The sequence below is a fragment of the Neofelis nebulosa genome, chromosome 17, assembly GCF_028018385.1.
Source record: "Neofelis nebulosa isolate mNeoNeb1 chromosome 17, mNeoNeb1.pri, whole genome shotgun sequence".
Taxonomy (NCBI): domain Eukaryota; kingdom Metazoa; phylum Chordata; class Mammalia; order Carnivora; family Felidae; genus Neofelis; species Neofelis nebulosa.
In genome coordinates, this window is record NC_080798.1 from 18139203 (window position 1) to 18154348 (window position 15146).

At 52.9% G+C, this 15146-nt stretch overlaps 2 protein-coding genes and 1 long non-coding RNA gene across 14 annotated transcripts; 2 read left to right on the forward strand and 1 right to left on the reverse strand.

Annotated features, from left to right (window-relative positions):
* Nucleotides 1–96: 96 nt before the first annotated feature.
* LOC131499524 (uncharacterized) lies at nt 97–9010 on the forward strand. The gene is made up of 3 exons (XR_009255925.1): nt 97–269; nt 2435–2559; nt 8194–9010. It is a non-coding gene; the product is annotated as an uncharacterized LOC131499524 (long non-coding RNA).
* On the reverse strand, nt 2782–11479 carry PROSER3 (proline and serine rich 3). 12 transcript variants are annotated; one of them, XM_058707556.1, is made up of 11 exons: nt 11352–11479; nt 10254–10350; nt 9745–9947; nt 8800–8921; nt 8587–8693; nt 7818–7900; nt 7580–7719; nt 4320–4495; nt 3251–4202; nt 3081–3162; nt 2782–2969 (listed from the first exon to the last, which is right to left on the reverse strand). In XM_058707556.1, exons 1-11 carry the CDS (start codon nt 11360–11362, stop codon nt 2828–2830), a joined length of 2115 nt encoding a protein of 704 aa, XP_058563539.1. In that variant the 5' UTR covers nt 11363–11479; the 3' UTR covers nt 2782–2827. The 12 variants fall into 12 exon arrangements, with proteins under 12 accessions (XP_058563539.1, XP_058563538.1, XP_058563536.1 ...); XM_058707555.1 differs by having other exon boundaries at nt 8587–8696; XM_058707553.1 differs by having other exon boundaries at nt 8587–8714.
* Nucleotides 11480–12522: 1043 nt separating this feature from the next.
* Nucleotides 12523–15127, forward strand: HSPB6 (heat shock protein family B (small) member 6). Its single transcript, XM_058707588.1, has 3 exons — nt 12523–12758; nt 13758–13880; nt 13994–15127. The coding sequence occupies exons 1-3, from the start codon at nt 12576–12578 to the stop codon at nt 14171–14173; spliced, it is 486 nt and encodes a 161-aa protein (XP_058563571.1). The 5' UTR covers nt 12523–12575; the 3' UTR covers nt 14174–15127.
* Nucleotides 15128–15146: the final 19 nt, after the last annotated feature.

Below are 15146 nucleotides of genomic sequence, written 5' to 3' on the forward strand. Positions count from 1 at the left end.
GGCGGCTGCAGGCCCCGCCCCTAACGGCTGCCCGTGGCTCCGGCGCGCGCCCCACGGAGGCGGGGCAGTGGGGGACGCGGCGCCGCTTTTCATTGGCTCCGCCCTTGGCCTTAGGATGACTCCCCGCCCACCTAGCGGCTTTTCATTGGCTTGGGTTTTGGTCCCATCCCTGGCTCGGCCTCTTCGGTCCCGCCCCGCGAAGTTTGACAGCGCCGCGCCCATGACTGCTTTTCATTGGCTGTCATTGCCCTCCTGAGACACACCCCCAGGTTCTTTATGCTTTGCTTCCAACACTTCTAACACTAAGCAGTGGGCTCTCCCCTTAGTCCATTCTCAGTGACCACTCCTCTGACACTGTTTTCCCCCTTCTGACACTCTTAATTGGGTTCTTCCATGGCCTCGGGGCTTTTCTCCATCCCCAAGTAGCTTTTCAAGGTCTCAATCCTCTAGCTCCAGCATTGTCAGTTGACCCTGACACCGCCCACAGAATACTGAGGACATTTGCCCATGGATGGTTTTCACTGGCTCAGATACCCTGCCTGGGACATAATCTTTGCCCTTCCCACATTGTCCTTACCTCCTCCTCTACTGTTTCTTACAGGCCGGCCTCCGGCTCTGACTCCTTTTTCATAGGACCTGGTTTAACCCGCAATGCAGAACATGACCAGGTCTCCTATAAAGCCAATCCCAATCTTTCCGCCTCTAACTTGAGCCAGGTCCAGAAAACACTATAACAATGCTGTTTCCAAGAAGACTTTCACTGGTCATGTTCTCAACAGGGCCCCTCACCTCAGAAAGTACAGCTTTGATTCATTCTCTCATTCATTCAAAAACTAATCACTTAATTTGTGGCTACGTCAGTATTCAAAGGAAGGGAAAATATATCCTGCCTACATGGAGCAGAGATAAACTGTCCCCAACTGTGCTGTGTCCAAATTTCTGACTCACAGAATCCATGAACATAACAAAATGATTGCATTATGTCACTAAGGCTTGGAGATGATTTAAAATCCAGCGATAGTAATTAGGATAGTCTTTTGTCAACTAGTTAATTCCTACCTGTCTCAGCCTGAACGTAACTTCCTCAGAAATCCTCTTTATATCTAACCAGCTATTTCCTTCTTTTTTATTTCATTTAATTGCGTGGTTTGTTCAAAAAGGCTGAAGACAAATATATGCCATGTCTATGACATACAGAAGCTACTTTTAATAGAAACCTATCCTATCCTCCCTCTTTAATAAATACAGATATCAACATAATCCTGATCATACATTCTCCAACATTTTATTATGAAAACTTTCTAACATACAGCAAAGTTGAACAATCTTACAGTTGACACCCATAGGTCCACCACTTAGATCCTACAGTAAAATTAACATTTTACTGTATTTGCTTTATCTCAATTCACTTATTACTCTATTCATCCTGTTTCATTAATCTTACTATTTTTTGGATGTATTTCAAAATAAATTATAGGCATTGGTATACTGTCCCCTAAACACTTCAGCATGCATATCTTTCACTAGAGTTCAATATTTATTTTTGAGGTAAACTTCACATACAATGACATTCAGAAATTTCACTGAATTTTGACAAGTGCATACACCTGTGTAACCAAAATCCCTATCCAGCATGGCAACTGGACTTCTTACATGGAAGTCCAGGGCTCCAAAGCATACAAAAGGAGGGGGGAGATCAGGGGGATACTGTATCATCTTGGCTAATTTGGTTTAGAAAGTTAAAGCAGTATCATTTCCTCTGCATTCTATTTGTTGAGGCAGTCACAAAGTTTTACCCAGTTTCAAGGAGAAGGGACATAGAATCTACTTTTTGATGGGAAGTGTGTCAAATAATTTGCAGACAAAACAATAGGTTTTTCAATAGTCCAGGTGCCATAGCTTAGGCTGGGGTGAGGGCAGTGGAAGAATAAGGGGTTCAATTCCGGATAGATTTTAAAGGAATTGCTAGCCAAATTGACTGACTGTGGGGTGGGGGAAAGAGAGGAGTCAGGAATGGCCACATGGCTTTTGGCCTGGGCAACTAGAATAGAGCACAGGAAAACCAGAGTGGCAAGTTAAGGGGAAGATTGAGAGCTCAGTTTAAGACCTGTGAACTTTGAGACAGTAGGCATTGGCATGGAAATGGTGAGGAAGGGAGCAGGTAGCGGAATACAGGAACCCAAGGTTCAGTGGCCCGGTCTAGGGTGAAGATTGAAATTTGGGGACTATTAGAATAGAGATGGGCTAGAGATGCCTGAGAATGAGTACAGATAGTTAAAGGCAAGGACCTGGGACATGCTAAAGTGACAGGTTGGAGCAATGACAAGGTGTGACCAGAGAGGTGAGGAGTGGGGTGGGGCACTGGAAGGGTAAGGAGGAGGTGTTTCAGGGAGGGAGGTATCAGCACACTAAATACTGTTTCTGGCTCAAGCAGGGTGTGGACTGAGGATTGACCATTGCCCAGCACTCTGATGACCCCCATTAGTTTCATGCCCAAAGGACAGCCCTTTGGTCTCAGCTGAGACAGGAGGATCCACTCTGAGTTGAGAGTCAGCTAAGGTAAGTCCAGTCTTGCCTGAAATCTGTCCTGGAACCCCTCCCTGTCCTGACCTCAGAGAGGATTCCTCAGAGAGGATACCAGAAGAGATTTTGTGCCAATGGTCAGGAACTAGAGTGGGGTGGAGCAGGGCAGAGGTACCTCGGATAGGGGGAGGGAGGGAGCCATTTCTCTTAATTAGCACGACTCTTAGCCTTTCCAGAACAACTCCCAGAGAAACTAAGTAACTTGAAAAAAACATTTTATTGGGAAAAATACAATTTGTATAATTCAGCGTCGTCTGGTCTCAAGAGAAGCTCCTTCCTTTTGCATTCGCCTCTCTGGGGACCTGGAAGGTGATCTGGTTGGAGGAGACCAAGTCGCTTGGTCTTCAGTGTGGTCCAGTAAGAGCGATAACTGCGCGGCCACTTTCCTGCAAAAAATCCGGCGTTGTAGAAGCTGAGGTGGTTATGTGCTCAGGATTGGGGTCTGGGGTTGTGGATGGCTCTGGGAAAGGCGTGTTGTAGATCCTGGTGATGGTCACCTTTTTTGCAGCCTCAGCTCGGCCCTCTTAACTCTTAGCACCTGCAGTACAGGGTCGTCCTGGAACTCGCTGCCGTCAGAGTCTAGGGGAAAAAGAGGGGGCGCCAGGAGGTTGACTCGTGGGGTGCTGGACTACTATCCAGATCCGGGCAGCCACGCACATCAGCTCACCCTCTGCAGCCTCTAGAAGTCGGGCGGCCTGGCAGAGCAGATCTGAGGAGGCGTGGTCAGCAGCGGACGGGGGCGTAGCCACAGCCTCCAGAGACCCCGCCCTGAAGGAAGGGGGCGGGGCCTCGATGCAAGCGGACACCTCCTTAGCTGGAGGGGGCGGGACTCTGGGTTTCAGATACCCAGCTTCAGCCAAGGGAGTGTCTTTGTCCTTCTTCGGCTCCGACATCGCTAGGGGGAGCTTGGCCTTGGCAATCCGAGACTCTGCTTTAGACCGACTAGGCGGGGTCTGTTCTTTGGGAAAATGGGATCCAGATAGAGGGGGTGTAACCTTGGTTTGGGGCTGTGTGGCCTTGACTTTCTGAGATTCAGTCTCTGCCAGAGGTGGGCCCTCAAGGTGAGGGGGCGTGTCCTCCAGGCTGTCCGGGAAAAGCCGAGCGGCTACTACCTGGCCCAGGGCGCCTCTGAGCTGCAGGCCAGGACCCTCGTCAGCTGCCGTGACTCTCCCAGCGGACTCGCGCCGCCGGGCTCTGCCACTCCCAGGCTTGGGGCCCTGCTTCTCAGGCTGGGCGGGGCAGCTTGGCGCAAGAGCCGGCGGATCCTGGGGGACGGCTGGGGGCGGGGAGGTGGAGGCTGAAGGTGCCGCGTTGGAGGCCTGGGGCACCGGAGTGGAACCCGGAGGCGCAGGGGTAGAGGCGAAGGGCGTGGGAGGAATGGCCCCGAGAGGTACCCAGGGACCAGGCTGCGGGGCCCAGAAGAACCCATGTGGGCTGGGGCCCCAAAAGATGTGTGGAGAGAACCCTGGCGGAATAGGAGGCCTCTCCATATAGAAGGCCTCCAGGGGACCAGGCCGGGTCACACTGCTCCAAAGTGGGACGCAATTAGGCTGGGTTCCCAAGGAAGCAAGGGACTCTGCAGGGGCAGCGGAAGCTTGTCGACAAACAGGGACAGGGACCTGAGATAAAGAGAAAGGGTAGAGGGGTCCTCAGTCGCCTCCAGGCTCCTCTTTCCTCCAGCTCTCCTTAGCATCCCTCCCTCCAGCCCCCTCAAGCTCCTCCCTCCCCCATCTCACTGGAGTGGTGAGGGCAGGAGTCTGGGGTAGCACCCAGGTTCCATCACCCTGCCCTCCTCGAGCCCTTTCAAGCTTCCGCCGCTGCCGCCACTGGTATAGAATGTCATCCTCTGGACGCAAGGGTGCCTGGGAGGAGATCGGGGCTGGAGCAGGGATGGGGGCATGTGCTGGTGTTCCTGTGGGGTAAGCAGAGAGGGGCTAGGGTGATGAGCAAACCAAGGACAGTCTGTTTATATACCTTTTAACTGTACCAGAAAGTTATTCAGACAAGCTCTCCAGATAATGTCCCAACTCCTCATCCAAATAGGAAGTGAGAAAAGAAGCAGAGTCAGGGATAGAGCACTCCTGGGCTTCTCAAGCTGCCATCATACAATTCTTTATTCATCAGCAAGTATTTATTGAGCTCTTACTTTGTGCCTGGACATTATGCATACAGCAGTAAACAAGACAGATGCTCCAGAATCTGCCCTCTTCTCCCCCTCTTTTTTTTTTTTTTTTTTTAATTCTTTCAGACATTCATTTTTGAGAGGGTGGGGAGGGGCAGAGAGAGAGGAAGACAGAATCCGAAGCAGGCTCCAGACTCTGAGCTGTCAGCACAGAGCCTGACATGGGGCTTGAACTCATGAACTGTGAGATGATGATGGCCAAAGTCGGACATTTGACCAACTGAGCCACCCAGGGGCCCTTCACTTCTCCCCCTCTTTACTGCCCTTACCTGGGGCCAACCCAACAGGAACCTTTTCTCTTGTTTCTCTACTTCTGTCCTCCCAATCTATTCACCCTGCAGCCAGAGAGAGCCTGGGAACACCTGAGTCAGATCAGGGCCCTCCTGGATTAGAACCCTCCCCAGGCTGCACCTGTCCTGGTAAAAAGCAAAAGCCTGTGCATTTGTGGTTCCCACTGCCTGTCATGTTGTTCCCTCCTGTATGTACAGGGTTCAGGCCCTCAAATCCTTCCAATCTTTGCTCAGTATCACCTTCTTAGTGAGGTCTTCCCTTGCTACCCTATTTAAAACCAAAACAACCCCCAGCCTTACCACTCCCAATCCTCTTTCTTGTTCCATTTTTCCCCTTAGTACTTTTCACATTCTAACATACTCAGTATGGCGCTTCTTTGTTTATGTATCTCTGGCAGCTACACAAGGGCAGTGATTATTTCTGTCTGACCATTCTCATATCCCCAGTGTCAAGAACAAGGCCTGGTGCCACCAGTATCTGTGGCATAAATGCCGAATGAACTGATCATATTGAACTGCAGTGCCCAGACCCGTGCTAGGGATACCGCAGTGACTAAGGGTAAGGCCACTGGTTGTCCTCAGTTCAGTGGGGCAAATGGACATGGATATCATTCCGATCATTCACAGCATAACTTCATCAATAATGATCAGTAGGGCTACCATTGTCTCTTAAAAGACCTGTCATTTGATGTTGCACAGAGAAGGGGGGAGGGTGTCACCCTGGATCTCTCTCCCTCACTCCCCTCTATATCCCGTGACTCTACTTCCAAACCTGGCCACTTCCCTCTACTCTGCTCCTCAGGCTCTGGCCCAAGTGAAACTACCAGCATCTCTCACTAGGGGGTCAACAGCAGCCAGAGGGAGTCTGTTAATACCCAACTTAGATCACATCCTTTCCCTGCTCAGAATCCTCCATGGCTCCCTAGTACTAAGATCATGACCAAATGCCTCCTGTGCCTACCTGGCCCAATGTAATCTGACTCCTGCCAGTCTCTTCCACCTTACCCCACACTACTCTCACCCCCCGCATCCCTTGCCTTTTCTAGTCCATTGTCTGTACCATGTTCCCTCCCACCTCAGGTCCTGAGTACATGCTAGAGGGCTACTGTCTCCACCATCATTGTTCAAGTCTCCAGTTAGATAGCCCCTCTTCCCCGGAGGCCTTCTGTGACTTCCCAGCATCACAACCATCGCATGGCCTTCATTTCTGCTTATATTTCACTTTTGTTTGTGGGGTTATATAGCTATTTTCTGCCCTACACTGACTATATTATGAGGACCATGAAGGTGGGACCATGTATGGTTGGTTCACTGTGGAATCGCCAAGCCCACTCACAGGGCCTCATCCACAACAGGTATTCAATGTTTTTTGTGTGTTTGTTTGTTTGTTTTTAACACTTACTTTTGAGAGACAGAGCATGAACAAGGGAGGGGTAGACAGAGAGAGAGACACACAGAATCTGAAGCAAGCTCCAGGCTCCAAGCTGTCAGCACAGAGCCTGATGCGGGGTTTGAATCCACAAACCATGGGATCATGACCTGAGCTGAACTCGGATGCTTAACTGAACCACCCAGGCGTCCCGGTATTCAATGTTTTTTAGATGAAAGAATGAATACATTTCTGCAGAACAACTCATGAAGTACATACTAGTTTTACCCCCATTTTACAGATGAGAAAACTGAGGCTTAGGAAGGAAAGGTGAATAAAAGGTGAGGTGAAGCTGAAAAGGAGCAAAGAATCAGACAAGGAGGCAGGGTCACGCACCAGGCACGAATGCCTGTCTGTTCACTGTGCCTGCCTGTCCCCACTCACTTAAGCCCCGTGAGACACGGAGAGCATCTGTCCTGTGCACCACGGCATCATCCCAGGACCTGGGCATGGAGTAACAGTAACAACAATGATGACAGTAGTAACCCAGGTCCTTCATCCCACCTCTGAAGTCTGAAAATTTTAGACGGCAGAAATGGAGAGTTCAACAGTTTGCATGCTTTAGCAGAGTCACACGATGTGAACAGCACTGCCAGGGGGCTGGGTCAGTACACCAGACTCAAACACATTAGCATTTCGCTGAACAACACGAAATTGCCAATATTCAACCACCTTTTACTTACAAAGACAGAGATCTTCATGTGGTTCAATATAACACAACCATAGCAAAAATTGTACGACTAGTCACCCTAAATGAAATACGCAGAGATCATAAACAGCCTTCATACTCTTTAGGTCAGATTTTGCATCAAATCAGGTATGGTGCCAAATTAGCAAAGAGCTAATTTCCAATTTTGGACATCTGTGTTCAGAACTGCAAACGGGATGCAGGGAGAGAGCCTGCCATACTAATGATAGGTACTGTTCACAGACCGGCGGTAAGCGCACCCTGCATTATTCACCGACTCATTTATGACCCCTGTTCTAAAGCTGCAGAAACAGAGGGGCCCAGAAAGGTCCCAGGTGACACAGCTGGTAAATGTCAGAGCTGGGATTCACATCCAGACTGCCCTCAATCGTGGCCTCAGAACTTACCGTGTGCCTTGGGGTCAGAGCCCTTGCTGGAGTCAGGGGTGAAGGTCATGGAGAAGGGAGAGAGGCCATCAGAGCTGACGGGGCATGAGGAGCCGCTGGCATCGCTAGGGCTGAGTGAGGAGGAGGAGACTGAGGCCTTGCTGTAGGGAGAAAGCAGAAGTGAGGCAACAGAGGTCTCAGAGGCAGTGGGCTGGGCCCGGAGCTGTAGGAGTGGGGACGATGAGGGCAGGGAAGGCACCTGCGCTTGAGCAGCCTGGCAGCTCTGCTCTGCAGGCTCAGCGTCTCCAGGTCCAGCAGGGGTGAGTTCCACGTGCTGAGGCTCTGTGAGGTGACAGGGGTCAGAGGCCAGCCCCCACCTCAAAGGGTGCTGGGAAAGGGGCTCTGGACAGAGGGCCCGAAGTCCAGTCTGCACTCCACCTGGTACCCTCACATGCTGGCTTAGAATCTGCTCCTCCTCCTCAGGGAAGGGGGACCCAGTGTTCCTCTGTGGATCCACCCCCGCCCCTCCGCGCCTCCCCTTCCCCCCCTTGTAGTCATTGTTGTGGGAGAAGGGTTGACCTCACCTTCCTGACCAAGACTGGCTAATCGCAACAATCTGTCCTCTGGTTCCACAGTGATTGGCTCAAAGATGAACGAATGAGAGTAAGCCCTGGTGCTCTGGAAGGAACTATTGGAAAATCCTCCTCTTTCCGCTAAACTAACTATGTAAGTTAGAAACCTAGAGCGAACTAAGGCTATCTTAGTGACTTCATGGGGAAAGCCTGCCTGAGATTGAACCCAACAAAGAGGAACAGAGATTCAAGAGAGTTGAGTTCCTCTTAATACTGTCCAAACACCTGGATCCAGCCATGCCTGAGAGCATATACATTTGGATTTCTTGATTGTATTAGCCAACGAATCCTTCTTTTTTGTTTAAGCTTCCTTGAACTGGGATGGACTCTAAGTCTATCCCAGGGCTGGAGCTGTCAGTTCAGGTACAGAGGGAAGGAAGTGGATGAGGATGTCACCTGCTTCATTTCCTGAAGGGGGGCCACGGCCTTAGCCTGAGATGTGCTCGTCACCTTGGCAAGAGTTGAGACTGCTATGTCGGGTCTTCCTTCTGGTTCACTGGCTCCTGCTGAGAAGCCCCAGTTGACTTTGGTGGGGTATGAGGAATGTCTGCTGGGGACATTGATCAGGAAAGGTTTTCACCTGGGAGTGGATGGGACTGAAGCAGGTACCTGCTGCAAGTCGACTGCTGGTGTCTGGAGATTCAGGCCGCAGCCACCAAAAGTCAGCTGGGCCTGCAGGCTGGCGTTCCTCTCTGCTTGTAGGCTGAGCCTGGCGGAACCGGCTTATGTACCTATGAGCATCAGAGAATGGGAGGTGGGTGAATGAGTGGAGCCACATAATAATGACAATAACAGTCACAATAGTGACGTTTATCAAGTACCATGGAAGTACCTACTACTTGTCCCTCAACGTCTGTTCTCCTTTCTGATATAATAATGCAATATTATATAGGACTATATAAGACTGGACAGGTCTTCTACAGATATATTTATCAGGGATCCTTACAGTTTTATGGTCATGTAACTAGATTCTTGACCAACAGGGTATGAGGAGATGTGATTCTGGAAAGTGGATGTGGCTGGGAGCCATTTTGGTCCATAAAGGAAAGAGCAACAGCCTAGTGATGGGAGGCAACAAGATAGAAGGAAACTGTGTTGTGTCCCTGACATCTCAACTAGGGGCTGCCATATCAGCCCTGGTTGCTTCTACCTGGACTGTTAGGTGAGGGAGAAGTAAATGTTCTCTTGATTAAGCCCCAATTAATTTGGTACTCTTTATTAAAGCAGCTGAACTTGCAGCATACAAATCCAAGTACTATGTTATAGTACTTGTTATAGATGCTTTATAGACAGTAACTCGTTGAAACCTTAAAACAGCCCTAGGGGGATATATGCTATTAATATCCCAATTAACAGATTGAGGCCCAGATTGGAGGGTAAGTGACAGAGCTAGGATTTGAACCCAGGCAGCCTAGCTCCAGAGCACTTAATAACACACATGAAGTGTGGTTCTAAAAGTGCTGCATTAACAACTCTGGCTATGATGATTATTATGGGATGCCTGCCCCCTCCTGACCCAAACCCTTCTTTCCCTCCAGGGCCCCTGGTACTTACTTGGCCACCACGGACTCCCGGCTGTCAACCAGGGTGGGTGGTGGGGAGGCTCCCTTCTGTTCTTCAGTGGTGCTAGGTGGGGAAGGGGTCTCTGAGCTGGATGGCCAGGACTCTTCAAACAGCTCAGAGGAGTTGGGACCTGTGGCCAGAGCCTTAGGAACTTTGGGGAGCTTGGACTTCTGGGACCCGGACGGCCTCAGGGTCTAAGATACGGAGATGGGGAGAAGAAAGTGAGGGCTGAAGGGTCATCCCTGTAGGGGAACGAAGACACACACGAAGCGTGTCTCAGTCCAGAGGGGAGGAAACACATCCTATAATGGCAACAACTCAGTGATTGGGGCTATGACAGGGGATCCAGGTGACAGAGGACTAAGGGCAGAGCTGTAGGGAGGGCAGGAGGGACTGTCTCTTAATTTCCTACCCCTATCTCTCATCACATGTCCTCCTTCCCTCTAGTCACTCCCTCACCACTGGGCTCACATACAGCACTCTCTATGGGGTGTCCTCACCTTGGGGTGCCAGGTCTGGCTTCGGGATGGCCAGTAGTGGCTTTGATCCAGGGGAGTATCCTCAAAGGGGCTGTCTCCGACTGAGAAAACTGGCAGACTGCAAGGGGAGAGTAAGGCTGGCAAGCGGAGCATGGTCAGTGCAGCCCTGTTAGGGGGTTGCAGGGTGGAGTCGGGTTGCAAGGTTGGAAGAGGAGGGCAGAACCAGATTACAATTCCCACAGATTCCTGGAAGAGATGAACTATAATTCCCATGAAGTGCCACTGCACATTCAAGATAATGATACTAGAGGCTCGATTCCCACCAGCCCTTGAAGCAGTCTCAGAAAACCAAGGAACTGCTAACTGGTGGCTCTTAACCCTAATCCAATCTAGGAGACTTTAAAAAATACAAATGTGAGGTCCTCACCCCAGGCCAAAAGAATCATAATATCTGGAAGGAGGCTGGGCATCTGTATCTCTTTTGCATCATCGGTGACTTCGGCTCAGGTCATGATCTCACAGTTTGTGAATTCGAGCCCCAAGACGGTCTCTGTGCTGACAGCTCAGAGCCTGGAGCCTGCTTCCCATTCTTTGTCGCCCCCGCCCTCCCCTGCTCATGCTGTCTTTCTCTCTCAAAAATAATAAATAAAACATTATAAAAGAAAAGAAAATAAGAGAAAAGAAAAGAAACAAGCCTAAAACTTATCACTGTACATTTCCCATAAGTCCTTGGGACACTGAGGCGAAAACAGTAAATGGACTACAGTCCCCGTAACTGGGCTCCGCCTTAAGCAAGAAAGGTCAAAAACAACACCCATAGGAGTCTGGGGGAAATTTTAAAATTAAAACATTTAATTTCCAAGAGGACACTGGGCATCTTTAGAGGAAAATGAAAAGTCCTGGGGCCACTTAGAAAGCGGAACATGAAACGCTACGGGGCCCCCGAGATGATGAAGTCCAAGGCTGGAGCCGCCAAAGGATGTGGGGCATCTTGGGAGTTGTAGTTCCAATGCGGTTGAGAAAGAGACTCCGGACCCTAGCAAATCTGACCCAAGGCTGTGTTAATCTCACTCTAGGTCCTCCCCAGGCCTCCTGTGGTCCCCGGGAAGGATCGCTCACCTGCGGTCCATCCCGCAGCTACCTGGGCGCTTCCGCCTGCTAAGCTCCTTCACTGGGCTGACCCCGCGCACAGCTTGGTCGCTTAGCAATGCCTTGCCAGGCCCGCCCCTTTCTGGGAGTGCCGACGCTAAAGAGAGCGGCCTCCAAAGCGACCAATGATGGAGAGGAAAATAAAGGTAATTGGAAACGGGCCAAAGGGAGATGTCTCACAACTGGCTGTATTGTCGGCCTGACTTGAGAGAGCATGTTTGATTGGAGAATCGTAGCGCGCGGCAGTAATTGGCAAGGCTGCGGACCAATGGAAAGGATCTGAGGGTGAGCTCGCGGTTAGGAAGAGTTCCAAAGTACACTAGCTGTCCCGCAGGGTGTTCTAGCCACGCCCCCTTTTGCTGCAGAAATGGACTCCAATATAACTACCGCTTTTCGCGTTGCAGAGCAATTAGAGAATCCGTCCCCTCTCTAACCAACGCCCCTTCATCCGTCGGACCAGCCAACCGGTCCCGCGGGGTCATTAACCACTTCTGTCTTGCTGCAGGAGCAGCTGGTTGCACTAAGTGCCAGGCCTGGGCTCCTAGCCGAAATGGTGGGATCAAAATGAGCTATTTCGGGCCCGGCGCGCGGCCCCTGGGGGGCCAGCCTGGACTCTTCGTGCCTGCGCCCTCTGGCTGCTGCTCACCTGGCAGACCCCACTACCCTGGGCACCCGAGGCTGAGTCAGAGGCCCAGAATTAGGCCTGGCTTGCCGGGGGGCTGGGCCCAAGGCCCTGTTGAGATGGGAGTAGGGTCTGTTTTGTGTCCTCCTGACAGCCTGGCTGGCTATCACATTCCCTGTACCCAAGAATCTGCTCCTAAGACCGCCAGCTACGTCATGCCCGGAGCTGCCTGCGGGGCGGGAATGGATTAAAGGGGCTGCGAACCGCTCGGTGGCCCTGGGTCCCAAATACCGTGCTGTTCTACCTACTCGGCAAGGCTGCGCCTCCTCAGCCTTAGTTTCCCCTTTGGGAAATTGGGGGATCACCTCTGGCATTCAGCAGGCGCTTAATAAATGGCCAAGTCATTGTTGGGCTTTCTAAATAAGGCTCTATTAATGGCCGGCGCTGGCCGCGGTCCCAGTGTCCCCGGGCGGCCCGCCGAGGGGCGGACACAAGGCGTACTATAAGAGCGGCTGCCGCGCACGCAGGGGCACTGCGGAGCCTAGGGGCGGCGGCGGCGGCGGCGAAGCAGGATGGAGATCCCCGTGCCTGTGCAGCCGTCTTGGCTGCGCCGCGCCTCGGCCCCTTTGCCCGGGCGCCTCTTCGACCAGCGCTTCGGCGAGGGGCTGCTGGAGGCCGAGCTGGCTGCGCTCTGCCCCGCCACGCTGGCCCCCTACTACCTGCGCGCACCCAGCGTGGCGCTGCCTGCCGCCCAGGTGCCAGGCCTGGGGGAGGGCGGTAACCTGGCCACTTCCAAGGCTTGGGGCCCCGGTCATCCTGAGGGGGGGGGGGGGTGAGGAATGCCCCCTGACTTTGAGCGGGGTGGAAAGTCCGGCCACTCAAGAGGGGCTTCTAGAGTTGCCGTAGTATGGAATCTTAGCGGTCGGATTACTGAAGGGGGTGGGAGGTCCCTGACCCTCAGAGGAGGGGCTCAGCTCTGAGGGGCTGGAATGGCTGAGTCACTGATAGGGTGCGGCGGTCACTCCGAGGGGGAGCGTTGGTGACTGAAGGAGACCGGTGATCCGGGGAAAAGGGGGCGCTCAGTCATTCTGAAGGGGGCGTGTGGGTTCCCAGGGACTCCTGAGGGGAAGGAATGTTTTGTCATTTTCGGGGAAGAGTTTGGAGACTGTATGTGGTGTCCCTCTGTCTCGAGACAGAGGAAGGGTCCTGTGACTTGAGAAAGGGGGGCCTGGCCACTCGGGGAAGTGGAGGATGAATACTGGTAACTGTTGAGGGCGTAAGCGGCCCCGTGACTCCAGTGGGAGGGTAAAGAGAAGACTCTGGAGGCTGGGGGAAGAGGCATCTTGGCAATTTCTGGTGGTGGTGGTGGGGAGGGGGTACAATAAAGGCACCAGGAGTTCTGAGAGGAAGGGGGCTGGGGACTCAGTGTCCAAAGGATACGCTGGCTATGGGTCCTTGACACTGGGGGAGGGGGCAGGGTTACCCTGTGAGAGCCGAGGTCCCTGGCTTTGCCCAAGAGGGCCTCATCAGTCTGTGTGAGAGGAAAATCTGTGATTACAGGGGGAGGGGTGATCCCAGCTATTCCGGGTGAAGACATCCTTTGGGGCTAGGAGTGGGAAGGGAGACTGCCCAGTTCCGGAGGCCTGGGGCAAGGGCAGCCCCGGAACGGGCGGGGGGAGGGGCCTTGCTGGGTCCTGGGAGCCTCCCCCCCGCCCCGCCCCCCCCCCCCCGCCATGACGATCGACTGTGCTTAGGTCCCGACGGAACCTGGGCATTTCTCGGTGCTGCTGGACGTGAAGCACTTTTCCCCAGAGGAAATCGCCGTCAAGGTGGTTGGCGACCACGTGGAGGTGCATGCGCGCCACGAAGAGCGCCCGGTGAGGCCGCTGGCGGGGTTGGGACCAGAATGCGTAGGCGGGACCCACCGGCCGGAGCGACAGGGCGTCTATAGGGAAAGGGCGGAGCCACTCAAATCTCGTTCTCTCTCCAGGATGAGCATGGATACATCGCACGCGAGTTCCACCGCCGCTACCGCTTGCCGCCTGGTGTGGACCCTGCCGCCGTGACGTCTGCGCTGTCTCCTGAGGGCGTCCTGTCCATCCAGGCCGCTCCCGCGACAGCCCAGGCGACGGCCCAGGCTCCACCGCCGCCGCAGGCTGCTGCCAAGTAGGCGGTCATGCCTGAACCCTGGGAGCCGCCTCTGGCCCCCTCTTTTAAAGCCGACCTGACTCCGCCCAGCCAGATGTCCTCAGCGCGCCAAAACCACCCACCCAATCTGGGATCCTACCCTGACCCCTCCCAACTAGGCTCTGCCCTGGTAACCTAGACCTTTCCACTGACGCTCCCACTCTCATACCCCCTCCAGCTTTCAACCCCCTGACACCTCCCTAGCTTCCAGGCCCTACAAGCACAACCCTTCAGCCTACAGTCTCCCAGCCCCACTGACCCCACTTTCTTGGCAATATAAACCCACTCAAAATTCCCTCCTCTGCTTCCTTCTGACTCATCTGTTAAAACATCTCCAAATCCCATTTTGATCCTTCCCCACTCTGACACTATGTTATGGTGTGGCCAGCCCTGCTCCCACCCTAGATCAGTCAAGCATAATCCCGCTCCACCCCTCAAATATCCCAGACTGCCCAGACCTCCCACCCCAGACCATCTAGGCCTGGTCCTCAAGACTCTGGATCCTTCCCCCTCGTTCCAACTGGACACTACTCCCCCTACCCATCTTGTGACTTGAAACCCCAGCCAGCCACCCCCAGACTCTTGAGCCCCTTTTCTGACCCCCACTCCTGGACACCTATTTCAGGCCAAGCAGGACCCTCAGCCTCAGACTGTACAGACACCCACCCCATCTCCCCAGATTCTGCACAGATATCCTAAGCCCCACCCCCAACTCTACCCAGAACCCCCCAGTCATTCTGTCTTAACCCCTAAGTCTCCAACCACATATCCCAGGCAATCCACCTTCCACACACCTCCCCTTATTCTCCAAGACCCAACCAAGCAGCCACTTTTTCTTCGGTTCCCCACAATCCTTCTCCCTCCTTGAATTCCCTGCCAACCCTGTCCCCTCATACTACCTAGGCCCACTCCCCGAATAAATGTGATAGAGCTGGTACCAACTGCTTTATGTCTGG